At 36.9% G+C, this 27,926-nt stretch overlaps 1 protein-coding gene across 10 annotated transcripts in view; it reads right to left on the bottom strand.

The window, feature by feature from the left end:
• NCOA1 (nuclear receptor coactivator 1) overlaps positions 1 to 27,926 on the bottom strand; it is a 239,683-nt gene that overhangs the window by 59,893 nt on the left and 151,864 nt on the right. For all 10 annotated transcript variants that reach the window (XM_078056046.1, XM_078056041.1, XM_078056044.1 and 7 more), the window contains 6 exons: positions 25,187 to 25,353; positions 18,880 to 18,977; positions 10,199 to 10,376; positions 7,714 to 7,893; positions 6,101 to 6,196; positions 1,150 to 1,290 (listed from right to left, as the gene is read on the bottom strand). In XM_078056046.1, the coding sequence (XP_077912172.1) occupies positions 1,150 to 1,290; positions 6,101 to 6,196; positions 7,714 to 7,893; positions 10,199 to 10,376; positions 18,880 to 18,977; positions 25,187 to 25,353 (860 nt within the window). The remainder of the gene's footprint in view (positions 1 to 1,149; positions 1,291 to 6,100; positions 6,197 to 7,713; positions 7,894 to 10,198; positions 10,377 to 18,879; positions 18,978 to 25,186; positions 25,354 to 27,926) is intronic.

Below are 27,926 nucleotides of genomic sequence, written 5' to 3'. Positions count from 1 at the left end.
TTAGTCTATAGGAAGTTGTCCCAGAAGTAACCAGACTAGTGAGGTTCATATAGATGGCTTCCTGGAAAAAAAAAAAAAAATCAAGCTGCTTCCTCTCCACATACCGCCTGGAAGCAGTTGACCTAAAATGTAACAAATGGAAAATCATCTATAAAGTTAGGAATCCTAATATTCTGGGGAAATATTAAAATTAAGAAGGGTGATGGAATAATGAAAAACATTTTTAAATTATTTTTCAGGAAGAGCCATACAAAGAGTCTCTTTCCAAAGAAACTATTAGAGAATAGAGAATAAATTATACAGGGAATGGAGTATTAGGCTAACATAATTACGGGACAATATTTTTAAAGTATATCAAAACCCTCACCACCTCTGAAACTCTATGAACTTTCTCAAATAATTTTCCCTGTTTCCTGTAATATTGTTAAGTTCCTTAAGGGCAGAGAATATACTTGTTTTATCTCCCACAGTACCATGACATAGCACCTATACAATTATTAATTTCATATGACATATTTTTAACTTGAAACTTCAACCTAAGTCAGCTGATACAGGTACTGTAACAGGAATGAAGTAAACCTGTGGGATACAGATTTCTGTATTACCTAGAAGCCCTTTCACGCATGCCTGTTCTGCTGGGAATGATCTTCAAAAGTCAGACGAAATTATCACTTCCTCTCCGAAGCCATCCCTGATTCTCCAAGTCAGAACTAATTTTTTTCTTCTTTGGTTATACCTCTGGGTATAAGCCCATGTCACACTGATCTTTAAAGTCATATATTGTCCTAATATATTTTGAGCTCCTTGAGGGCAAAACCCTGCTTCTTAGTCATCGTTGTATCCCTGCCACCTGACATAGTGTTCTATGTATGTGAAGAACTTGATACATGTCTGCTGGATGAACGAATGAATGAATGAGTGGGTGAGTGACCACCACATGATACCCTGTTCTTTAAAATGTGCATCCCAAATTCAGGATCCACTCATGAATTACTTTGCTTACCCATTTCTTCCTTTCCTAAGACTGATTATCGCAAAAACTATAATTTGGAGAAAATACTTATCAAGCCATAAGTTCTATATAAATTACTTCAATATTAATAAAAAAGCAAGGTGAATGAAAATAATTAAGAGAAAAAAAACCTTTACCTTCTTGAAATAGTTGTCTGGCATAAGATGGTTCTCTGCCCTGGGGCTGGAAAAAAGCATAAATGCACTTCCTCACTAAATCTTCCCAGCCAGTTCTGCCGGCAGCTCTCAGGGAACTGGTATCAATAGAGATGATTTTACCTACACGAAGAACAGAAGTTTCCATTTGTGATAGCCTCTTGACATAAGTCATCCACCCATATTTCAAAATCGACGACTACATCTAAGAAATTTGCTGCTGTCCCTAAATGCTTAGTGGACAAATAAACACCGGACATTAATAAACACTACTATAGTGGACATTAATAAACACTACTAATTTTTATTACATACGATAACAGTGTTATCACTTACATGATAATAAAAAACTATTTTGGCCTTGGAGTGTGTAATATGTTAGCATATCATATTCTAAAATTCAATTCCAGTCAAGTATTAAAATCATACCATAAAGACCTGAAGCTGCAGAGACTAACACAAATCCAGTTCCTCTGGTTTGCTCTTTGGATGCTACTCTCTGTATACTAATGACTGGATCACTTATTGGGAAAGGAGAGACACAGATGAAATATATTATTTTGGTTTAAATTAATTTCCAATAACTAAGTGAAAAGAATATGAGAAAGTAAGCAAAACTTTCCTTTTCTACCTCTTCTTGGGCCATAGGCAATACTGCATTTAAGAGTAAAAAAAGACCGAGGGCAATAGAAGTTATATCAGAAAAAGATAACAAGTGAGAGCATTAAGATTGGCTAGAAATTCTGCACACAGAACATATGCTTTATAAAATGTAGTAGTGATTTGCTATTATCATCCTTGAACAAATTTCCTAGATGGCTATGGAAGAATTCAGGTAAATTATTCCTTAGTTAACCAGGGGCCAATTAATCCAGTTTGGGATTATCCAGATAAGTTTTATTTTTTTATGCAATCTTATATTAACACAAAATAATATAGGTAAGATATATACGTGTATAGAATTAGATTAATAAAATGAAAACCTGCAGACCCACCATCCAACTTCAGAACTGGAACATTACCTATACCATTCCATGATGTGTGTACTCCTCACTTGTCACATCCCTCTGTTTTTACATTCTCCTGGCAAGGGACATCTAAATTGTATCTCGTTTTTTTGATATTACAATCAATGCTGCTGTGAACACTGTCCACATTTTCCATGGTGCATGTGTGTGAGAGCTTCTCTAGGGTACATATGTAGGAACAGAACTGTTGAGTCATAGGTTATGTGAATATTCAACTTTATAACATTAAACGGTTTCTCAGAAACTTATATAAGAGCTACTGTTAATCCAACATCCTCTCCATCACTTGGGATATTGTCAGGCTTCTTTATATTTTACAATTAGTAGCTGAAAAATGTTTATGATCTAAATTTGTACTTCCCAATTAATGAGTTTGAGAATTTTTCATATTTCCTCTTCTGTGAATTGCTGGTTTGTCTTTTCCTTATCTTCCCTCTTCTCACAACAAACTCAAATCTGTTGTACTATTTGTGCATCTTCATTTTAACTAATCCCTTCTTTATGTTTTTTTACTTGGTTTGCTTGGAATTTATTAGGCCTCTTTAACTCAGTCTTGAATCTGATATATCTGAATCTCTCTGATAAGGCTGTTGCCCAAGTCTTGGCATAAATGTAAATAGTAGAAAGAAAAGAAATTTAAACTTAAAGAAAGGAATTTTGTTATTTAAGAATAATTTGGGAAAAGCCTGGTGAACACTTGACTGCACCTACAGACAATTCTGGATTTTCTAAGAATTATAATTATTTAATCTTTGTCTCTAATTACATCAGAGGTCAAGAGTTGGTTATAGCAGAGAATCGACTGTCACAGGATCTTCGCACGCAACAATGCTCCTCAGATGTAATGACAAAGGGAGGTGTGTGTGTGTGCGTGTGTGTGTGTGTGTGTGTGTGTGTTTATGTATTCATGTCAGTACTAACCACAAGAGAGCAAGAGTCTAGAATTGCATGATCAGACGGGAGAAAGTGATAAAATTATCAGCAGTGGTAACAAAGGATTAGGTAATGCAGTGACTATCTTAGAAGAGAATCATGAATGGGTTGATTTAGAGTACCTCTGCTTGCTAGAGGAAAGTTTAACCAACCAACCAACCCACCCAACTAATAAGGCGCTGTTCAACATTTCTTGGTAGAGGACTTTTTGTTTTTTTTTAAGGGATATGAACCACCTTTTTAAGGGACATAACTCTATGTAGTTAAAACTACTACTTCCTAGGGGCGCCTGGGTGGCTCAGTCGTTAAGCGTCTGCCTTCGGCTCAGGTCATGATCCCAGGGTCCTGGGATCGAGCCCCGCATCGGGCTCCCTGCACGGCGGGAAGCCTGCTTCTCCCTCTCCCACTCCCCCTGCTTGTGTTCCCTCTCTCGCTGTGTCTCTCTCTGTCAAATAAATAAAATCTTTAAAAAAAAAAAAAAAAAAAAAACTACTACTTCCTAATACTTATTGCAACTAGTTTAAATTATTTTTTTATCTAAATCAATTTGATGATATAAAAAATGTTATTTACATTTTAAGAACACTTTATATTTCTTTGGCACTTCTCTATTTTCCTTATATTTTACATTTCCTCTGGTATCTTTTATGTAATAAGTGTATACAGTACAGTGATGTCCTTGTAATAGTGCTTTGGTGGAAGGCAATGCAATATAAAGGAAGAGTTCTATATTAGGGTCTATGGATGTCTGTTCTCAGCAATTAGCTGTATGGTTTTGGAAAAGTCAACGTTCTATCCTTTGTAAAATGAGTGGGCTACAGTCCGTGATCTCTGAGGTTCCCTCTAGGTTTATAATTATTTTATGATTCAGAGCTTATTTTTTAAATTTGTACACATCTACTGTAAAATCAGTTATATCTAAGATTTTAATGCTGGGTCCTTGGTCAGAAACAAAGCTACCAGTAATAACATTGTTACTATGGGAAAATACAGTCTTCTTTAAAATAATCCAATTTAAGGGGCATCTGGGTGGCTCAGTCAGTTAAGGGTCTGACTCTTGATTTCAGCTCAGGTCATGATCTCAGGGTCTTGAGATCAAGCCCCACATCAGGCTCTGTGCTCAGCCGGGAGTAGGTCATGATCTCAGGGTCCCTCCCTCTGCTTGTTAACGCTCTCTCTCTCTAAAATAAAATTTAAAAAACATAAAATAATCCAATTTAAGATTCAATGTATAGAAATACAATATGAGGAAAAGCTGAATATATTGTTCCTAAATCATCCTCATAATATTTAGGCCTCCTTCACCTCCCACATTTATTTAGTAATCTGACTTCCACTCTTTCCAGCAAGCTTTTATTCTGCTCACAAGGCTTTATTTCATTTTACTGACACAAAAGACCAGTTATATTTTTCAGTGGGCCCTATTTTCCCTCCATGCATTAGTATTTTTGGTTTTCAATATAGGTTATTCAATTTTTCCAGAGCTATACATTGGTGGAAAATGGAAAAGGACATGTAGATGGTAGACTCAAGAGGGAGGGAAGAAAGTTATGGTGAGGGATAATTACTATGCGCAGATGCTATATCTCCAAGTCCTAGACATTCTCTTTACTATACTCTATTATTCATGCTAATTTATCCCCACCTACTCTTCAGTAAGAGCAGCTGGGAGCTTATCTTTAAAAACCCAAGAATAAAGCACACAACAGGAATATTATATTTCTGGGACTAAAAAACTAAGAAATATTGTAACAAATATTAATAAATGTTATAAGTAATGGTAAAGGTCAAAAAGTACATTAAAACTAAATTTTGACAAAGAATAAAATTCAGTAGAAATGATTTTTAAAATCTTGGTTTGCTAAAAAATACCTCTGTGGTATCTATCCCTATTTTAAAATGAGAGAGGTAATTGATACATAAGTAACTCTGATGTAAAAGTATGAAACTTGATGTGTTAAAGGTAAGATTACATAACATATGCAAAATACCATAGAAAATTGTACAAAACAGTAACAATTTGTTTTGGCTGAAAATCAAATCTGAAGTAGGCCTTTACAAAGAGGGCCTTACTTCCTGGCACTCACTTTTGGGCTCTACTGCCCTTCTTTCGGTTCCTCTAATGCACTTGTCTGTTTTCCCACAGGCCTTTGCAGCTAGCTCTCCTTCCTCAATCAGGAGTACTCATGCTGCACAGTGACCCTTCCTTGCCACCCCTGCCACACTTTGCAGAGTTGGCACCACCTCATCCTTTGGAGCTTAGGGCTCAAAATCAGCTCCTCAGACAGGCACTGGTTAACCAGCTAATTTAAAAAATAGGTTTTCCCTCTCAGTTTGCCTTTTACCATCTCACACCTTTTCCATCATAAAATGTACCACAATTTGTAATCATGTTGTTGATTTTTGCTCAGCTATGTACACCCTGAGCAGTCACACACAATGACAGGCACTTCTAGGCACTTAATCAGTATGTGCTGAATACATTTAAAAAAAAGGGGAAAGGAAAAAGAAATAGCCAGATACACTGAAGCATAATTTTAAAACCACCATTTATAAATAAATGTATTTACATCTATGCTGCCAAATTTCTTTAAAAATTTTATTTCATGATTATGAAAAATAATTTATAACCAAAACAATATGTGAATAGTTATAATGTTCTCCCCAGCACCCTGCCCATGACAATGACTACAGCATCTAAAATGCACAAGACAAATGGGGCACCTGGCTGGCTTGGTCGGGGAGCATATGACTCTTGATCTTGGGGTTGTGAGTCTGAGCCCCATGTTGGGTGTGCAGATTGCTTAAAAGTAAAATCTTAAAAAAAATTAATACAATAAAATAAAAATAAAATTCACAAGATCAAGACCATCTAAAATATTTTCTGTATAAGAAGAGTGAACAGAAGCTGAATAGCACACAACAGAAGGACACAAAATTTTGGATGTAATTCTAAACTTTGCAGTTAATACCTGTAGTATCTTGCTTGGTCATAAAGGATTCTACACCTGTAATAGTTGGAGGCCGAGGTAATCGCCGTGCAATACAAATCAAACATGACTGGAAATCTGCCCAAAACAAGAAAGGGAAGTTGAAGAAAATAGGGCAGAAAACAGTTCACATCTATCATTTGCCATTAATGGTTTTCATAAAAACAACACATGTTATAGGATCTGACGCAATACTGGAGTCACTCTGATCTAATAATACAATATTAGAGATAAAATTGCTGGTAACCAAAAACTGGCAGCTCCGGGTGGAGATCTAGTTAGCATAAATTACCACTTTCGAATTGAATGTTCGGACATAAACCAGAGGAGACGGACACATCTCATGTACTTGGGTGGTAACAACTTGAAGAAGTAGTTTTCACTAGATTTAAGGAACACAGTGATTTTTTAAATACAGTTTTTAGTCAATTTCCTATATTTATCAGTACTTAATGGCTACAAAGACTATTCTCATAACCACTGTGCAGATAATAATTACCATATGAGAAAAACATTTAACTCTTTCTGAAGAAGCAATTATTTTGCCCTTGATGGAGGACTTCATCATGTTTTAGGATCTATAATTTTTTCGAAGTCCCATTTCCAATTTTTTTGAGTGCTACACACAATATCACACAGCTAAACATGAGCTTCAATCATATAAGACAGAGTGGCACTGGCATGTGTATTTTGTAAAAAGTCCTCAGTTGACTGTGTCACCCACTTGTGGGTGAAACCTGCTACGTGCATGACCTTTTTTATATCCGGTTAATTTCTCATCTTTTACCTTCCCCGGTCCTTACTCCAGTTTCCAATTTGTGGTGTCTTCACTTAGCTCAGACTAGCTCATGTGCAAAACTCATCCTCTGTCACATATTTGACTAATGCCATGTTGATACCATGTTCGTATTAGAGCTTCAGCTGTGTTTTCATCTGTTCATACGCTTTCTCCTTATAAATTACCTTGCATGGCCTCAAAAATGCTAACTCTATCCTCCAACGTTCCCCACACTCTAAACTTGAAACTTTCTAAAAATCAGAGCTGTTCAACAGCCTGCTGCATCTGGTACATTTCCAACTGGCAGCAGTTAGCTACGTCTCTTATTTCTAGGCAGCAAGTTGGTTTGAATTTGACATTTTAGTGGGAATGCCAGCTTAAAACTGAGAGTGGGGGCGTCTGGGTGGCTCAGTCGTTAAGCGTCTGCCTTCGGCTCAGGTGGTGATCCCGGGGTCCTGGGATCGAGCCCCACATCGGGCTCCCTGCTCAGCGGAAAGCCTGCTTCTCCCTCTCCCACTCTTCCTGCTTGTGTTCCCTCTCTTGCTGTGTCTCTCTCTGTCAAATAAATAAATAAAATCTTAAAAAAAAAAAAAAAGAAACTGAGAGTGTGGGGGCATTTTAAAGGGGTGATTCTAGATGTTGGCAATTTTTTTTCTTAAGTATTAGGAAATAACATAGTAAGCTGAATAGCCACGATGATACATAATATAGCGACCAAAAATACTATCTGAAAAGGCTGTTTATAATCAATTACCTCCCTGATCTTTAAAGCCATGGAAAAAGCGATCAAACACCTTAAAATCACCCTTTGTTTTACCTTCTCCATCCTCTTGAATTGATTTTGGCTGTGACACAGTGAAACACTGCATGACTTCATACCGCTGGCAAGCTTCTTGGTTCTCGGTGCCTGGCTCATCTGGAGGGTGAATTAGCATCCTGCAGTTAAAGGTATGGCTATTTCGTCGTGTTGCCTCCTGAGGCCAAGGAACTCCATTTACTGTGGAAGAAAAACTGATTATATGGCCACGAATAGGGTGAAAAACTCTGAGGATACAAAAGACATAAATTTAGCCATCTGCTTTATTAGATATTCAGATTAAAAGACAGATCTCTTCACATCTAACATTATCCTGAGGCAACAGAATACTTATCTTCCTTAGCAAATCTGAATGTCTACCAATTACAAAATTGTAAAATTTCTAAGAGATTGTATAGGATTTCTCCCCTCAAAAATAAGACCTTACATATTCCTAATTCATTAACAGTCTTTATAAACAGTTAAAGACAAAAACTAAAAATTAATAATTAACAGCTTACTACTCTTTTACTCAGATTTTTATAGCAGTTAATTAATGCACTTTTCCATTTATTTCCAGTTACACCCTGGAAATGAAAAAATGATTGGAAACCACAGATACATTGTTAAGTAGGAGTTTTAACCTGGCAGGTATGTATTCTTAAGGATGGGCTTGTGAAAATGTGCACCTTTTTGGGGAGAGGATTCAAAGTTTCTCAAAGGAGACTGCGACTCAAAAAAAATATTTAGATTAGACAGAGACCAACCTTGGCTTCTTCAAACCATTTTTCTCACACTTTATTTTATTTGCACAGTTTATATGCAACAATGCCTCGAATATAGTGAGTTGTCAATAAGTTATTACATAAAAATTGGGGCGCCTGTTGGCTCAGTCAGTTAAGCTTTTGATTTTGGCTCAGGTCATAATCTCAGGTTCGTGAGCTGAAACCTGTGTCGGGCTCCACACTGGCATGGAGCCTGCTTAAGGTTCTCTCTCTCTCTCTGCCCCTCCCTCTCACTCCCTGCCTCTCTAAAAAATTAAAAAATAAAAAATAAGTTATTAAATAAAAATGATGTTAAAACATAAATGTTGCCTGATTTGGTATAACAAAACTGAATTCAGTTATAGAAAAGATGTCTGTACATTTCAAGTGATCATCACTGTGTGATGGGTCACTATTTCCCAGTTAACAATGCTATATTCAAACATGGTGGCAGTCAGAGGGTTTTTAAGACTCTTCTCTCGCCATTCCCAACAGTTTTTTTATTTTGTCCTCTTCACTGACCATCCTTCCTTTTTAGTATCTCATTAGCCTGTAACTGTTAGAGGAAATCATGGAAACAAACCTATACTGGAGGAAGGAGTCTTGGTTTTGCTATGAGCTAGCTGAGGTTTGGGTTAATTACTTTATCTTTGTACCATTTTTAAAATAAAGGAATCCAGGGGCACCTGGGTGGCTCAGTCGGTTAAGCGTCTGCCTTCGGCTCAGGTCATGATCCCAGGGTCCTGGGATCGAGCCCCAAGTCGGGCTCCCTGCTCAGCGGGGAGCCTGCTTCTCCCTTTCCCTCTGCCTGCCGCTCTGCCTACTTGTGCTCTCTATCTCTCTGTCAAATAAATAAATAAAATCTTAAAAAAAAAATAAAGGAATCCACTATATTATCTCTCAAGTCATTCATACCCTAAAATTCTATAACAAAACACATAAGGCTCCTTGATAATTCAAATATCAAACTGGTGATTTTAACAGAAATAATCATTTCAGGCCCCCAGGTACTATAAACAGACAACTACTCTTTTCAAAGAAGAAATAAAGCTTCCATTCTATTGAGTGAACAATACAGAAAATAAAGTTACAGATAACATTTTATTTGCATGTGTGGTTTAGTTATATAGAGTTTCTAGTCAAGGGCCTCCCCGTACTTTTAGAGCACACACAGGCAAAGGAATAGGCACAGGGTTTAGCAAATGGAACAGAGGTTGGAAATCAGACCCCTTCCGTCCTCTCAGCTGGGCTCCTTTGTAGCAAACAATCTGTCCAACCATACTTGAAACTTCTGAGTTGAAGCCACTGATATCCAAAAATGTCCGTTTTAATACATATAAGATATGACAGTATATTTTTCCCTCCCTCCCTTTTTTCTTTTTGAGCAGGGTGGTGGGAAGGATATACATTTGTCTCTTTCTTGGACATAATCAAAATTGAAAACAAAGGTAATTTCAAGCAGAAGCTTCTAGTGGCAAGGCACCTGACTGCTCTGCTTCTTACTACTGTCACATGACTAGGGCATAACGAGAGGCACAGGATAAAAGGAATGCTCTCTATCAGCTATTTGATGATACTCACCCTTCATATTTACATATCAGGCTGAAATTAAATTTAAAAATATTTTTAATATGTTATAACATATTCTAGAATAATACTATGTATTATAAATATAATAACCATATAATGGAAAAAAAGCTATAGAGAGTTCATATTCTTTTAAAAAACACATTGCTTTGTACCTAGTGATTTTGGGAGCAGATTCTTCACAAATTCTGCATGATCCCCCACATGCAGTATGCTGTAGACACTGGTATTCATTAATTCCTCCTGATTGTAACCCAAGTAGCTGGTCACATTCTCTGACACAAATACAATTCTCCCTTCACAGTTCACAACAAAGAAAAATCCATCCAAAGCCTGCAAAGCCAAAAAAACAAAAAAAGGATTAAGAGATTAGGAGGTTAAAAAAATAAAAGAAAAATAAACATGTACATTTCTCTATTGAAAAAGAGATCAGAAATATATGTCAAGTTAAAAGAAAAAGGGAGCCTGAATAGAAGACTTAATATTGTATGTTTTCTGTAGAAGGGGCAGGGTTTTGGAACAGACTGTAGAGTAATGTACAGCAGGCATGAATGAGTGTATCAACCCTCTTTCTTAGAGAGAAACTTTATGGTAGCAGATGTGAAGCAAGTAATTGATATTCACGCAGTCATAAACATCTCTAAACTATAGGTTAAGACCTGGTCTCTACCCTCAAAGAACTTGGGGTATGGTGGTAGAGAGACATAAGTATAATAAAATACCAGTAATGCAGTGTCAGAGTCATACACCAAATATTCTATGAGCACAAAGAAAAATACCTAACTTGAGGTTGGGATGGGGGACAAAGAAAAGCTCTTTATAGACGACACAGTGGAGGAGCAGAAGAGGAATGAGGGAAGAACATTCTAGGCAGAGGGGACAGCATGGCACATGAAGGAACAAAAAAAGCAGTTTTGAGTTGCTGGAGTACATGGTACAAGACAGGTTCATGGCAGGATATAAGTCTGGAGAGGTGGACAAGAGCCAGATCACAGAGGGCCTCCTATGCTCTGATACGGAGCTAGGGGTCTCCAAAAGGAAATGTATATGCCCTAAGGGGAGCATTAAATCTTAGAGGTGAGGGAAAAAGAATCTATTTATAGTGTAATCTAAAATATAAAGAAGAAATTAACATTAGAAGGAAGGGAAAAATGAAGGGGGGGGGGGAAATGAGAGAGGGAGACGAACCATGAGAGACTATGGACTCCGGGAAACAAACTGAGGGTTTTAGAGGGGAGGGGGGTGGGGGGATGGGTTAGCCCGGTGATGGGTATTAAAGTGGGCATGTATTGCATGGAGCACTGGGTGTTATACGCAAACAATGAATCATGGAACGCTAAAAAAAAAAAAGGAGAAATTAAGCTTAATAAACCATATTGACACCCTGATACCTCAGCTCAGTTCAGATAGTCATGTATCACAAACCATGGAATCCTGAGAGAAGATCCAGAATACAGTGGTTGATAGTGGCACCTTACTCATTTATAATCTTTCCACTTATTGTAACATATTGCAGTTTATTTGCTATAGGATATGTATAAGAAATAAAAAGACCTTTAGAAAGTAGAACATTTATAGGATTTTGTAACAAGATGTAAAATGACCATGAAAATCCTTTGTATCACACGTTAAGTGTGCTAATTATCTGTGGCAAAATTCTTAAAAGAGCTAACAATGTCACAGGCGATTCATTTTTCTTTTTAAAAAAGGCAAGCGTCCCAAATTTGCTGACCTTTTCTATGATGACAAGTGGTTGTGATAAGTTACCTAGCAGATGTTTTCCAAATAACAAACACACTTAATTTTGTCCCTCCAGGGTAAAGATAAAATTTAAACAATGAATAAGAAGTAAAGTGTCTTTCAGAAAGACACTTATCCTATAGAGACAGCATGTGAAAATGCATGTTCTGAAATGTTACTGCAGTTGTGACTTTGTCGCCAAAACGATGAGAATTACTTGTAAAATTCTCTTCTCAGTTTAAAAATTTAAAAATAGGACTTTCTACCTGCTCAAAAATCTTCAAGTTTCAGTGGGCTTTAAACTCTTTTTTTTAATGTGAAAATGCAACACCTTTTGATTACTTTGGAAGAATCACTGTTTGAGATCAAGGAAGATGGAATTTCAATAAAAACCTAGGGATGTGATTAATGATCTAAAAACCTCACCCCTAGATAAAACTTTTGCCAACCTATTTCGTGTTTAGAAGAGCACAGGAAAGCACCCTCATTTCTGTTTGTTTTTTTTTCAGTCAGATTAGCTATAAATTTCATAGCAGGTGATCAATACATATTATTTGCCTTGCAGTTTATGTGAAAATAGGAACAATGGAAATATAGATGTATGAATTTTTTTAAAAGTAGACCTAAAAATTATTTAAATTGTTCTTAGTTATTAATTGAATCAGTATAAATACAATTTTACTTAATTTTTGGTCTCTTAAAAGAGTTTAATAAAGAATAGTGTGGGTATAACTGTCATAGTTTAGAACAAGAAACAGTATTGACATCAAAGACAGGCAAGCAAAACCTGGTTGTTCCATGGAGAACCTACTGCAAGGGCCACACTACCCAACCTAGTTTTCAGGGCATCCTTCTTGGTTCCTCCCTCTCTGCCTCCCTGGTGACCCTGTCTATCCTCAAAGCCAGTTACTCTCTCCCTTGCTTTCTTCACTTTCCATGTCTGTCTCTGGATATCTCCGGAAGTTGCCTGTTATCTGCAGAGGGAATGGGAGAGAATAAGACCCATTTCTGGGATCATTTCTGTCCAGTCTGAAGACTAGCCAAAGGTGGCCTCAGCATCCAGCACCAGAAAGACCTATGGATTCACCTGGACTATTTGCTGCAATTATTTTTAAAGTATTTGCAAAATCCAAAGGACTTAAAAAAAAGTTCTCCTTCATTGTAGTAGGCCTGGAGTCCCTGTAGTATCCTTTCCACAGACCTCCTGGGGTTTCTCCAAGTTCTCCTCCCATTGACTGTACCTGACTTCACTGCCAGGCTGGGAAGTTATTCTAGTAACTGGCCTCTAGAATAGGTAGCTGATCGGTCTTACAGGGAGTGTAGAACTTTCACTGGGTCTCTGCTTGGCCTCAGTTACATGGACTCGTTGTTTCCTCTGTGAAGTCTGGGGCATCATATTTCTTTTGAGCTTCCCCAGAAAAGGCTGGCTTGGAAAACAGGTCTACAAAGGCTCCCTCATGGTTGCAGAGTTGTCCTGCTGACCCTACCCCTGGGATGCAGACAGTCTGTCTCTTGCTGGAAATGTCTTTTTTTTTTTTTTGCTTTTTAATTACAAATGATATATATACTTAAAAAATTGCTTAAGTATGAAAATTAAATAGTAGAAGATCTGCCAAAATCTCACCTCCAAGAGACTGGTAACATCTCAGGGAATATTCTTTGAGACTATTTCTATGAATATACAAACATCTCTAATTTCTTCAAGTATGACTGACTAATATAATCTACTGATACTCGCTCTTATTCTACAAGTTTCCCTCATATGTTGTGCATATAATTAACTTTCAAGTGTGCTTTTGGGAAGGAATCTTCCTGTTTTTCCACGCCCTGGCAGCCAGTCTTCCACTGAGCTGCACTCAGATGATAACAAGCGTCCATCCATTCAGCACAACATCAGCAATCTGAGGGGTTATCTCCTGACCCCCCAGTGTCTCACAGCAGGGGTCCACAATGGCCAAGGCTTCCCACAGGGCCTTGGCTTTACATGACCCCATAAACTTCACTATCACCTACGTGCCAGACAAAAATTCTGGAGATAAAACACACAATTCTCAACAATTCTGTAGTCTCTGAATGGAAAAAGACAAGTACACATAGTTATAATATAGTACAAAGAGGAATTCAAAAAGGTTATGCACAGAGTGAAGTACTCGAAATGGGCAAAGGAGCGACTGTCATTGGTACGGACTCCTGGGAGGAGGACACACTATGCACGAGCGAAGTCTTGAAGGACACAGAGTAGTAACTCAGGTGGATGAGGGATGGAAAGGACATTCAAAACAGAGGAAACAGCTCAGAGGTTAAAAACAAAATCACCTTGTATGCACTTGTTATATTTGTGTTATTATAATGGTAAATGTGTTTTTTTAATCTTCAAGGAAAGCAAAAAAATAAAGAATTTATTCTAAAGGCAGTGGGCATTTCCTTGAGCGCCATGTTTTTAAGCACAAGAGTGACACTATCTGCTTTTACAAAGATCCTTCTGGCAGTAGGTTTGGCATGCAGACTGGAAGCAAGAATAGTTGCAAAGCTATTGTGACACTCCAGTTCCAGTGAGAAGCTGAATTAAGGCAACGGCAGTGGAAGTGGTAGGAGAGAATGTGACACAGGCAGGACAAACGGCATTTGGTGACCTCCAGCAGCTGTGGGAATGAGGATTTGGGGTGATCCTTCATTAATGACGTAAGGGTTCTAGTAGGTAAGTGTCTTTCCCTGAGAAAGGGGACCAAGGGGTAAAGAAATCTGCTCTTTATTATTTTTTTACTTTTTTTCCTATTTTTAAGCAGGAGGTAAGAGGACAGATTAAAAATTTAGTTTTAGAGGCGCTTGGGTGGCTCAGTGGGTTAAGCATCTGACTCTTGATTTCGGCTCAGGTCATGATCTCAGAGTCGTGAGACTGAGCCCCGCATTGGGCGTACACTGGGCATGGAGCCTGCTTAAGATTCTCTCTCTCTCTGCCCCTCCTGCCCCTGCTGTCTCTCTTTCTTCCTCTAAAAAAAAAAAAAAAAAAAAGATGTTATATTTGAAATGACTAAGCAACATTTAGATGGGGATGTTCAAAAGGCAGCAAGATAGAGTGAAAGAGAAACTGAAGAGAGATCTGAGCTAAAGATAGACATTTGCAATTTACAGGTACAGATGGTATCATTTGTTTTTTTGTTTATTTGTTCTTAACTACAATCATCTTTTTCCCTTCCAAAGAATATCTGATTTCCTTCGGGGAGTTACTTTTTCCCCAAATAAGGTCTCGTGAGATTCTTAATCAGGCCATTGGGAGACTTCCAACTTAAATGGGAACCTTGAGGAGAATTGCAGAAAGAACGAACATAGGTGGAATGCATTCATTCTAGCAGCAGGGCACTGTCCAGATGGGTCTTTCTAAAAGACCATTTGTATCGTATCTGCTTCCTAGCCTCCTTAAGATGCCTTGGTTTCATCTTATTTCCAAGCATCGTTCTGTGATATCCAAATAGCACTCCAATAAATTCACATGTACTAAATTTAGTCAGAATTGGTGTCGCTTGAAAACCAAGAAACCTAATTGGTAATTTATACATGCTTACATGTGCACATGCATACCTGAATACATCACAGGACACAGACATAGATGAAACTGCCCAGGAAATGTGCACAGAAAGTCAAAAAGGAAAAGAGCCAAGGCCAGAACCCTGAAGGATGCTAACATTTAAGAGGCAGGTGATGAAAGAGAAACCTGAGGGAGAGGCTGAGGAGTAGCCAGAGAGGAGATAGTTCTGTCAAGGAGGCAACAGGAAGAGTTTTAAGAAAGAGGGCTTGGGTGGTGAATGGTGTCAAGAGGCACATAGCAATGTAAGGAATGGCACAAAGTGAGGTAAGGAGGCCTGAATGCACGAGCAAGGTATAGGGAGCCCTCCATGACTAAAACAGAATTTTTCTTGGGAAGCAATGGGAGATAAAGAGCTAGAGTCAGATAACGTAGAGCTTTGAACAGGAGGTAGAGGAATTTAGACAGCAGAGAGCAATAGACAATGAGGACAATATAAAAAAATGCAGAAGTACTTACTATGTGTCAAGCAACAAATATTTGTTGAATAAATAAAGTCTAATTCCATTCTCCCTTTAAATGTGAGGAAATTACCTCCAGTATCTTCATTCTTAACTCATGCTACTTTATGTTTAAAAGGGGAGGGGAGGGGATAACTGGAAAACTGCATGGTGAGAATTCCACATAGAATGGTTGATATTGGGTTACTTTTTAGATGTGCACATTTTCCATCTAAGCAAGTCCCTCTAGACCAATGCTGCCAAAGAGAACTTCCTGTCATTACAGAAAGTTCTATATGTGTGTCCAATACAGTAGTCACTAACCACATGTGGGCACTGAGCATGTTAAACGTGGCTGGTGAGGCTGAAGCACTGAATTTTTATTTTATTTAACTTTGAATAGCCTTGTGTGGCTAGTGGCTATCTTACTGAATAGTGCAGCTCTAGACTGCAGCCTGAATGAATCCAAGGAGTGTCACGGTGGCTTTTCACCACTTCTCCTAGTTGCCCTGGATTAGACTCTATAAAGTTTAAGGTGATGAGGATGAGGTTGGGGGATACAGAAGAAGGCACAGGAAAAGTTGCTGATGGAGGCAACTCTGAAGTCTGTAAAAGTTAGGATTTCTATTTTGCAGTCTGTTTCACATATCTATAGCTCATAAATAAAAATACTATTAGCTCCTTGAAGTCAAGAACCTAAATATATTTCTAATCTGAGGTTCTGGAATTTCTTTTTCCTCTTTGAAAATGCTTGCCCGATGATATCTAACTCACGTGCGATGCTGTGTCACAGCTTTCCTTGATTTCACGGTGGTTTTCAGGGTAATAATTTCATCAGCTAAAAGAAATAATTCCTACTCTGTTTTCTTTTTATAGTAACTTCAAATGGACGTTTTCCTGTCATTTTCACTTCATGTTAAAGTGTTGTGGATTCTCTCACACAGCGATAATGAATGTTTATATAAATTAAAGTAGCAGTAGTAATATTCTCTGTCTCTAGTTGTGCTGTGTTCAGTTTGTTGATAATCTGCTTGCTGTCCGTGTTGAAATCTGTGGTTTCTGAAGAACCTGTGATGAAGCTAGGATTTAAATGATCACCATTTTCCTACAGGAACCCCAGAAATCTTAAGAACCTGTACACCTTATACTAATTAGTATCTCAAAGGACAGTATATGCAGAAAACAAATTTAATAAAATATTTTATGAATTGAAAGGAGTCTGGAGGCTAGTTTTAAACCTAGGTCACTGAGAAGGCAGACAGAACCTACACAGAAAAACTAGAAGATATGAAAACACTAGCGTACTAACATCCTGTAGGGTAGAGGAGATAGGCAGTAAATGCTAGGACAGATCAGGTCTCCAGGAAGGGCCCAGGGTAACCAAGCAGTGGGCCAGTGACAGGTGCCAAGCAGGGCAAAGAAATGGAAGTTGGAAATGAACCAAAAGTGCTTTTCTTTCTTTAATATATTTTCTTCTAATAGCTTATATTTTAAAATTTCAAGATACAGGAAAGTTGAAAGAATTCTGTAGTGAACATCTGTATGTTCACAACCTAGATTCTACCATACATTTTTACTACACTTGTTACAACACTGTTTCCAAAATACGGTCATGTGTCACGCAATCAATTTAATAGATTATGAAAAGGATAGAATAAAAACCATCAGAATCTATCACATCTGGTTAGCTCTCCCCTCCCAGTTATATGTGTGTGCATGCGCTCACATGGTAGTCATTTCTATCCAGTTTCAATGGCCTACGTCTTTTATATTTTACAATTCTACAAAATACGTGCCCATTCCCTTAATAAAAATCATCAAGACCGATACTGTAAGTAACAAAGTGCTTGTGTCACATGGAAGGAAAATGAAGAACTTAAGATTTTGAGGGGGAACTGCTACTAGGAGAGCAAAAAATACATAGCAGCCTGTGAAAAATATAGGAACAGAGTATGTGAAGAGGCGAGAGCAAGAAGTACGTATTTAGGTGTCATCCCCCCAGAGATGTAAAGCAAAGAGCAGACAAGAAATTTCTGGGGCTGGAAAATCAAGAACTGAATTCTCAGAATATTCTCATATTAGCAGTGTTGGCAGAGGGAATTATGGATAATAATAAAAGAAACAGAGGAATTAGTTGGGATAATAGGAAAAAATGCATAAGGGAGCTAGAAAATAAAGAGACCTGTACATGTCTGAGTTGTTAGAAAGACTTCACCAGAAAGGAGGGCCTTCAAGTAGGACAAGAAAAGGAGACTTTATTATATACACAAAATATATTAAAAATATATAAGCATAAGTGTGTATATATATATTTATATATGTATGTATACACATATACACATACATATAGGTGTACAAATGAAACTAGGCCTAGAGACAGAAAGGCATACTCTGCGGGGAATGAGTGTGTCCAGACACATGTGTTCTTAAACATTCATGTATGAGAGGGAGCACTTAAGGTGATGAGCCTGCTTGGAAACAAAACATCTGCGTTGAGAACAGAGGGAGTGAGGATTAGATACGAAAAGCTGGGAAGAAAATTACACAGTAATTACAAAATAATTCAAGTTTAAAAGTTCTTCATTTTAAAAAGTTTGGTAGAGGGTTGTTAAAATAGTAAGTTTTCTGACAGTGTTTACATAAACAATTAAAAATTTTAGGAAACTTTTCAGGAAAACACCTACTGCAATAAAGTGAGGCATCCCTTACTCAAAAGTGAAATTCTATCGTAGACAGACAGCACTAGGGAGCTAAATAATTCTTAATGTTTTATAATCCCGATGAATCCCAACCTCCCCAGAAACAAATGGTAGTCATCCAGTAGGTTTCAGTTTTCCATCTGACTATATAGAATGCCTTCATAAAGTCCTCATATTTATCATTCACATTTAATTCTGAAATAGCCACAACTGTCAAAACAGGTTACAAAATAAAATAATTATTAAAGGTTTTCTTAAAACTTACTTTGTTTTATAATTTATTAATTGGAAGTAAGACATAAAAGATAAAGAAAAAACCAAACTGGCTTAGACCAAAGATTTTGATCTCTTTGTGACTCAGTGAGAAGAGCTACCTCCAACAGAAGAGGTCCGAGGGATTCCTTTTCTATCACTCCCTGACTGCTGGACGAGATGTCTGACTTCTGCACTTCATCATCAGTTGTGGATTTCTCTATAATAAAGAAACAAAAAGTCATACATCCAAAAAGCGTGCATTTCCATGATGGCAAGTCTGTGAAGACATAGATTCACCTGATTTAAGATTCAAATAATACTTATCTATTATCTAGGTGACATTTATTAATACTATTATTTAATCTTAATTATACTCATTTTATGGATGACAAAATTGAGGGTCACAAAGGTTGAGTAACGTGTCTCAAATCATATAACTAATAAGTGGCAGCAGCAGAATGTGAATTGTGACCTATTAAGTCCAGTGTTCCAACAATGGGAAAAATGGTATAAATATACAGCCTGTTGAAAGAGTCTACACTGAAAGTTTTTAACAAATGACTAAATTGTAGAAGAATAATGATTTCCTCCATTTTTCTTTATCCTTTTCTGATTTGATCAATTGCCACTGAATAAAGAGTGAACAGATGCTTTTTCCTTTTGTGAGCCTGCATGAATTAGCTAACCTTTCACATTCATGTCATGGCGATCTGATTGATAAACCCGTAACTGCTAAATGATCTGGAGTTCTTTTGTGCAGTGATGTTGAAAAAGCCATCCATCATCTTAAAGCAGCACCATACTTAAATACGTTTCCAATCTGTCAAACTAGTTAGTTCGTCAGCCAAAAACCGAATGTGGTATTATTGAAATAGAGACTCATTTTTTTCACTTTAAAATATGAACTATTTCATATATTCCAAAAAAATACAGAAAATGACATAGCATACATTCACATAGCCATCGTTCATTTTTCACAGATGTTAACATTTGCTTCAGGTCCTTCCTTTTTAAAAAATAAAATGCTGCACATAGAACTAATGCTCTGCCACCATTCTTCCTCTGTTCCTTTTCAGAACTAATCAGTATTCTGAGATCAGCATAATAATTTCTAAGCCTGTTTTTATTATTTAAGTACACATGTATGATTTCATGAACAATATATTACTGTTTTGTGTTTTCAAGTTTACATAAATATACAGAGACTTTTCCAACTTACTTTTGCCATTCAATATTATGTTTGAGATTTAAGCACATTGATACAGATTTGATTCATTCATTCGAACTGGGATATAGTATTATGTCATATAAATAACTCACAGTTAGACTTCCTAGTCCACTAATGACAAACCTTTGACCATCACATACAGTGTTGTAATAAACTATTTTCAGTATTTCCTTTTTTGTACATGTGTGACAGTTTCTTCAGGGTAAATAGTAAAAGTGAAGATGCTGGATCATATAGGGTCTGTGCATTTTTGACATTATTAAGTTTGGGGCACCTGGGTGGCTCAGTTGGTTAAGTGTCTGCCTTCGGCTCAGGTCATGATCCCAGGGTTCTGGGATCAAGCCCTGTGTCAGGCTCCTCGTTCAGCAGGGAGCCCGCTTCTCCCTCTCCCTCTGCCCTCCCACCCCCCATTCGTGCTCTCTTGCACTCGCTCTCTCTCAAATAAATAAATAGTATCTTTAAAAAAAAAAAGTGCTAAGTTTGACAGACTGCTCTCTAAAGAAAACGTACCACTAGCAATGTCCAAGGGTTTTTGTTTTTCTGCATCCTCACTGGCAACTGATGTCACAATTTCTTTTTTTTTATTTTTGTGAATCAGGTGTAAAATGTCATCTCATATAGTATATTATAATAACAGCTTTACTGAGCTACAATTCACATAGCATACCATTTGTGCATTTAAAGCATAAAATTCAATGATTTTTAGTATATTCACAGAGTTGTGCAACCACCATCACAATAAATTTTAGAACATATTCATCACCCAAAAAAGAAACCTCGTGTCCTTTAGCAGTCACTACCCATTTTCCCAATACTCCCAAGCCCCAGACAACCACCAATCTACTTTCTGTTTCTATGGATTTGCCTATTCTGATCATTTTATATAAATGGAATCACACAATGTGTGGTTCTTTGTGGCTGGCTTCTTTTGCTTAGCATGTTTTCAAGGTTCATCCATATTGAAGCATTTGTCAGTACTTAATTCCTTTTTGTTGCCAAATAATATTCCATTGTATAAGTATACCTCATTTTACTTACCCATTGATCAGCTGATAGATATATGGGTTGTTTCCACTTTTCAGCTATTTATGAATAATGATGTTATGAACATCTGTGTGCAAGTTTTCGTGTGGACCTATGTTTTCATTCGTCTCAGGTATGTACCTACAAATGGAATTGCTGGACGATATGGTAACTCTATGTTTAACATTTTGTGGAACTACTGGACTATTTTCCAAAGTGGCTGCACAATTTTATTTTACATTCTTACCAGCAGCGTATGGGGGTTCCAATTTCTCCCATCCTTACCAACACTTGTTATCTGTTTCTTTGATTATAGCCATCCTAATATCTCATTGTGGTTTTGATTTGCATTTCTCTGATGGCTAATGATATTGAACATATTTTTCCTGTGCTTATTAGTCATTTATATGTCTTTGGAGAAATGTCTATTCAGAGCCTTTGCCCATTTTTTAATTGGATTATTTATCTTTTTATTATTATGGTATAAAAGTTTCTCGTTTAGTTCTAAGATGTACTTCCTTCATCAATTCGTATGTTTATGACATTAAGACAGTTTTTGTTTTGGGCGCCTGGGTGGCTCAGTTGGTTAAGCGACTGCCTTCGGCTCAGGTCATGATCCTGGAGTCCCTGGATCGAGTCCCGCATCGGGCTCACTGCTTGGCAGGGAGTCTGCTTCGTCCTCTGACCCTATCCCCTCTCATGTGTTCTCTCTCTCTCTCTCATTCTCTCTCTCAAATAAATAAATAAAATCTTTAAAAAAAAAAAAAAAAAAAAAAGACAGTTTTTGTTTTTAAACATTAGTTTGCAAAAAAACATAAACCATCAAGTTCAAGTAAATTAAATAACTATGTGTGAAAAGCACAACATCTAAAATTTTAGGCAAATCGTAGGGCAAGAGTGGCTATGGGACCTACCTTCTGGCTTAAGAAATGTGAACAGAAATGACATGCAATTTCTGGGTCTTATCCTTAAAAGGAAAGAAGCACGTCTTCCCATTTTCTTCTTCCCCCTTCCTGTCAGCTGGGATACAGACAGGTGAGCATGTCTGACCATCGAGGTAATGGCACAGCAAAAAAGACGGAAGGAATCCCAACCTCTGACACATACCTAGACTATCTTGTTAAAGCCACTGTACTTTGGGCCTCTTGCTACAGTAGCCTAGCCTATATCCTAACTAATACATTCTGTATTTCTCAATAACATGTTTATTTGCTGTATCTTGACTATGTCCACGACAGACATTACTGACATGCTATCATGAAAAGTAAGACTTGAACTTACTTACATCAACCTTCTACATACACATTTCTCCCTCCTTCCATCCTCCCAATATAGTTAAAACAATTTTTAGAGCAATCAGTATTTAACGTCTATGTTACTATGGCTACATAAATATACTTCACAAATGAGCCAAGGTGTGTGCTATAATTTATGTTTCTTATATTTTGTGATTTAGTTTTGTTTAGTTTAACTCATCTCTAAACTACCCCCAAGAGCTGAAAAATTCCTCTCAGTTTGGTCAGTCATCAGATACTCTGTTCCATTCTTTTTTCTATGGAAATATACCTCCTGAAAACCCCTATGCACCTGCTCCAACTGGGACTGGCTACGTTTTTAGGTTGATGCACAACTGTAATCTTGGGTCTCCTTCTACCTTTCCTCTGTTAAGACTCTATGGTTTCCCTGGATTAAGATCTTATGCCTTTCTTTCTTGGTTTACTACCTTGGTTTTGATAGGTATTTCTGAAAAAAGATAACTTTTCAACTGAGGCTCTGAATGTCTGAAAATGTCTTTATTTTGCACTCATACTTCATTTGGATGCACACAGAATTCCAGGTTTAGAATTCTCATTTTTTAGTACTGTTATTCAGAAATCTGGATACGTTCTGAATCTAGTGTGTGCCCATTTTTTCTCTCTCTCGTTTTTTCTCTCTAGTGTCTGAAAATTGTGCATTGGTGTGAGGTTTTTTTTTTTCCTTCTTTCTTTTTTATTCACTATGAGTGCTTTCAATCTGGAAACCCACATCTCTCTAATTCTGAAAAGTGTACTGTTTTGTTTTTGTATTATTACTCTTATAATTTCCTCCCTTCTATCTGGTTTGTTCTCTATCTCTGGAATTAATCAGACGTTACACTTCCTGAACTAATCCCATACATTTCCATCTTTCCCTTGTTTTCCATTGCTTATCTTTTTATTTTACTTTGTAAGGGATTTCCTCACTTTATCTTTCAACCCTTCGTCTATTTTTTCAATAAATACTCACAGAAAGTCTACTATGTAGCCAGGACCCATTTTAGGTATTGAGGACACAATGATGAACAAACAAAAATCCTTGCCCTCATGGAGCTCTAGTGGGAGTAGGCAGACAATAAACAAATAACACATGTAATATGTTAGATGCAAAAACACTGTGGGGAAAATAAATCAAAGAAGCTATAGAGGGGTGTGTGTGTGTGTTAGATAGGATAGTTATGGACACATTCATTGAGAAGAAATATTTAAACAAAGACTTAAAAGGGGTGAGGGAGTGAGCCTTGTATATATCTGGGAAAGAACATTCCAGACAAAGGGAACAGAAAGTGCAAATACCTGAGGCAGAGAGTGCCCAAAATGGTTAGACAGAGGGTATGAGTAGGCAAAGAGTAGAAAACAAGGTAAAGAGGTAAAGTTTATTTCAGCTATCCTGATTTAAGTACCAAAAGTTATTTGGTGTTTTGAATGTTTTATAGCATCTTATTATCATTTCATAGATGAAATATCTTCCTTTTTGTCTCTGAGGGACTGCTGGATGGTTTTAAGTTTTCTTCTGCTCCCTGCATTGTCTCTGCTTTCTGAGTTCCTTTTTTTTCAGTTTGCTTGATTTGTGCCTTTCCTTTTTCTGTTTCCTTGATTACAGCCTTTCCTCAAATATCTGGATTTTTATTCATATTAAAGAGTGAGGTACTAAAATGCTGACTGGCAGCTCTGTGAATAGAGGGGGCAAGACAGAGAACGGATTTTGTCCTGTCGGTCAGTGTCTATGTGTCTTTTCCTTTGGACTGCTCAGTGTGCCCAGAAGAGTCCTCCCACCTCTGACTTAGGGAGTATGAGTCAGGCTGTCAGGGTTTGAGACCAAACAGCAAGGAGACATATAGCCTCTTACTGGCTCTCCCTTTGCAGACTTAAAAATACCAGCTTCTCCCCTCTGCTCAATCAGCTGTCACTAGACTATCTACTTTCCAGCTTATAAAATCTTAAAATCCTATCACTTTAATCATTATAAATATATTTGTTTATAATCTTTTCATATTGCTATTCTTAATCTGAAGTTCTTTGGGGTCTATTCCTTCTGTTATTTGTGCTCCTATTTACTGTAGATTGTTTCCTCGTACGTTATATAAATTTTTAGCATAAAATCACCCTGAGAAGCACTTTTTCTTTGGGAATGCCTTGGGGCCAGGTGTGGGAGCTTTCCTCCAAAGTGCTTTGCCTTTGTATCTACTTTAATTCTTTGCCAGGGGTTTTGTGGTGTGGGGTCCTCAGTAAATATGGATAGTATATATGTAAATCATAAAAAAAAATATCAGGATCTTCTTATAGGAGACTGTTCCCCACACCCAGAGCCCAGGCAGAGACCAGCTTATTATCCAAATGGAGGGATTTTCCTATAACTGAGCTACTGTCTTTCAACACTATGCCAGAGCTTCAGGTCTGACACCATAACTTGTCTCTTGACTCAATCCCCTAGGATACTAGGTTCTATAACCTCCCAAGGCAACAAGTGTTCGAGTTAAATTAATAAGACTTGTTGTTGTAACAAGAGGCTCTCAGATTCACTTTCTAAAATAAAGATCATCTAGGGGTGCCTGGGTGGCTCAGTCGTTAAGAGTCTGCCTTTGGCTCAGGTCATGATCCCAGGGTCCTGGGATCGAGCCCCGCGCAGGCTCCCTGCTCCGTGGGAAGCCTGCTTCTCCCTCTCCCACTCCCCCTGCCTGTGTTCCCTCTCTCACTGTCTCTCTCTCTGTCAAATCAACAAATAAAATCTTTAAAAAAAAATAAAATAAAGACCATCTAAACAAAAATGTTTAATAAAATTATGAAATTCAATGTAATTTCTTAATAATAAAAAATAAAATCACATATTATGAAGGTCTTCATAACAAAGCACACAGCTATGGGTTTTGTTTTGTTTACCTTGTTCCATTCTTTTCATTAGCTGTATCTGATCGACTGTCTTCTTCAAAATCTTGCATTTGTCTGGCTTTACACTCAAACTGTCAATGTCACTGATGTTGGCAGACAGTAACTCAGCTAGCTCTTCTAAATATTTATTTTCTTGCTCCCTGCGCCTCTTTTCAGTGCTATTACACAAAGAAAAACCAGTTAGTGTACATTTCTACCACCATACTTCCCTTCTGTTCAAGTACTTAATATTTACATACTTATAGAGATCCGTAATTTTATCTAGAATATAAAACCAGATTTGAAAACAATCTAAATTCACATCTGAAAAACAGGTACTACAAAATACCAAAATACAGAAAACAATTCTGGTCAAAATACATAAAAAGAATGACTGCCATCACAGATGTGTTTCTTCAATGATGTAAATACATCAAATATTTCAAATAGCCAATGAATGTTAGATATTAAAAGGAAGCAGACAGTACATATACAAGTTGCATTTGGAATTTATTTTACGTTCTAAATAATAACTCCTTGAAATAGAAAATCTGAATTTTCAAACAACTTTGTTATAAATTAAGCAGTGGAGACTATACTATAGTTCAAATAAGTTATACTTGGAAATCTGATAAACTTTCTTAATTTTTCTGCTACTGAAAGAAATCTGATAAACTCTTGATTCTTATAATGATTAGACCATTAGTTGGTCCTCATCAAAAAGAAATGAGTATCCATCCAAAAAGTAAAATAAGAAGAATAAAAAATCAATAATTAGAGAGATAAAGGTACAGAGAACAAGGTCTTTTGTATACAACTTTGTTCTAAAAAACAGAAAAGACATCTATTTATAAGTTCTTATAAATGTAATAAAATCAATTTTGATTTATCTTGAAGCAAAATAATGAGAACAAAGGATAGTAGTGCAAACAGCTAGCACTTTATATTCATTCAAAAGTACTGAATGAATATTGTTCACTTTTGTTTTCTAGTCTTTACTTCTGGTTTAATTAGCCAAATCATCAGGCAACTTGCTTTTTGTAATACATACAAAGATAGTGAAATATTACTTTGAAATGAATTTTTCCATTATCAAATTAACATAATAAGAAAGACTGGTCACAAATAGCTCTTTATTTTATAAGCAGCAATCAAAATCATCTGGTATAATGGTAGAAAAGTGGTAGAAAAAAAGAGGTGAAAAGAGGGAAAGATCAGTTGCTTTTTAAAAAACTCATAATTGGCAACAATTAAAATACCACTTACTTTTCATAATAAAAAAACTATAAAAGCAATAGCATTTCCATAACAACACAGTAAGTTGAAAAGAACCAAGTCAACCAATCAACTGCATTTAACTACGTAAAACAAAATACTACAAAATAGTACACATCCCAAAACAAAACCAAATTATAAAACTATAACAATCACATTGTCTTTATCTTTAAAACCTTTCATTATTGAGTTATTAGTCTCATTTTACTTAGTAAAACTTTATCTTACAGTTTCTGCAGAGAGTACATGTAGTAAGATATTTTGACAAACTTCACACCAAGGCATTGAAAACATGAAGAAAATAAGTAACACACATTTTGATATATGCAAGGTTTCAGAGAACTCCATCTCTGCAACTTGATAGTGTTTTAGAGGACATGTGATTTTACCTTAGAGAAACTAATTCATACTGGACTTATTTTGTAGACTCAGTCTAAAGTATGAGCTGTTTAAATCTAGGGGTCTAAATTCCAACATGAGTAAATTGGATTCATGTGGTAGAACTACCAAATCTGGTTTTGACATTAAATTTTATGTAAAACTGAAGTGCCTGACACCACTGCAGAGTAAAAGAAAGTAATAGAATGGCAGGATAGTCAGGGAGGTGACAGAGGAAGCAAGAAGCTAAAAGTAATGAAATGCTGAGGTGTCTATAAAATGACTTAAGAATGAGACTAGGAAAATCATCATGAAATGAAGTAACTAATAAGCAAGGACAGAAAATGAGAGCAGATATATTCAAATAAAGTCAAAACTGAAGAAGGGGTGGATGTGACAAAAAAAATTCTACCTTAATAGAAAAGAAGGCTTCCTTTATTACTCTGGGCCACTTACATTTCTCCTCACCAGCCCAATGGATTTCCACTGATACTGCACACATGCTGGTTAATAATGCTATGAATTAACTCCTCATGTATCTTTTGTTTTCAACTTACTAGCTTTTTCAACAAATGCTCCTCTGCTTATTATGTGCCAGATAACTGTGTACTATGTCCTAGGGACCCAGGGGTAAATTAGAAGTAGTCCCAATTAGGGTGAGAATAAAGAAAAGGAGCCATTACAGTGACAAGACTGTAATACTATAGAAGCTCATAGAAATTGCACCTAGACCTAAAGAACAAGGTGTCCAAACCTAGTGGTAGAGGGGGATTGGTTTCAGGGTCGGGGAGGCAGACAAACACACCCAGCTTTTTCAAAGGTATAAAATGGGGATGAAAATGTCAAGTAAAAGGACCTATAAGTAGTTCAGTATGGCTGAACTATAAATAAGAAACAAAAGGGCAAGAGATGAGGTCCAGGCTGGATCACGAGGGCTCTTGCATACACCAAGATAAAAAGCACAGTACATTGCTTAAAAGCACAAGTTCAAACTTCCTCAGTCATTTATTAGCTATGTAGTGCTAGGCAAGTTACTTAAGAGCAATTTAACTTCTCTAAGCTTCAATTTCTTTATCTGCAAAACAGGGATGATGACATT

Source organism: Halichoerus grypus, chromosome 10 (genome assembly GCF_964656455.1).
Source record: "Halichoerus grypus chromosome 10, mHalGry1.hap1.1, whole genome shotgun sequence".
Taxonomy (NCBI): Eukaryota; Metazoa; Chordata; class Mammalia; order Carnivora; family Phocidae; genus Halichoerus; species Halichoerus grypus.
The sequence above is the reverse complement of the archived record's forward strand: the minus strand, read 5'-3'. Positions and strand labels throughout refer to the sequence as shown.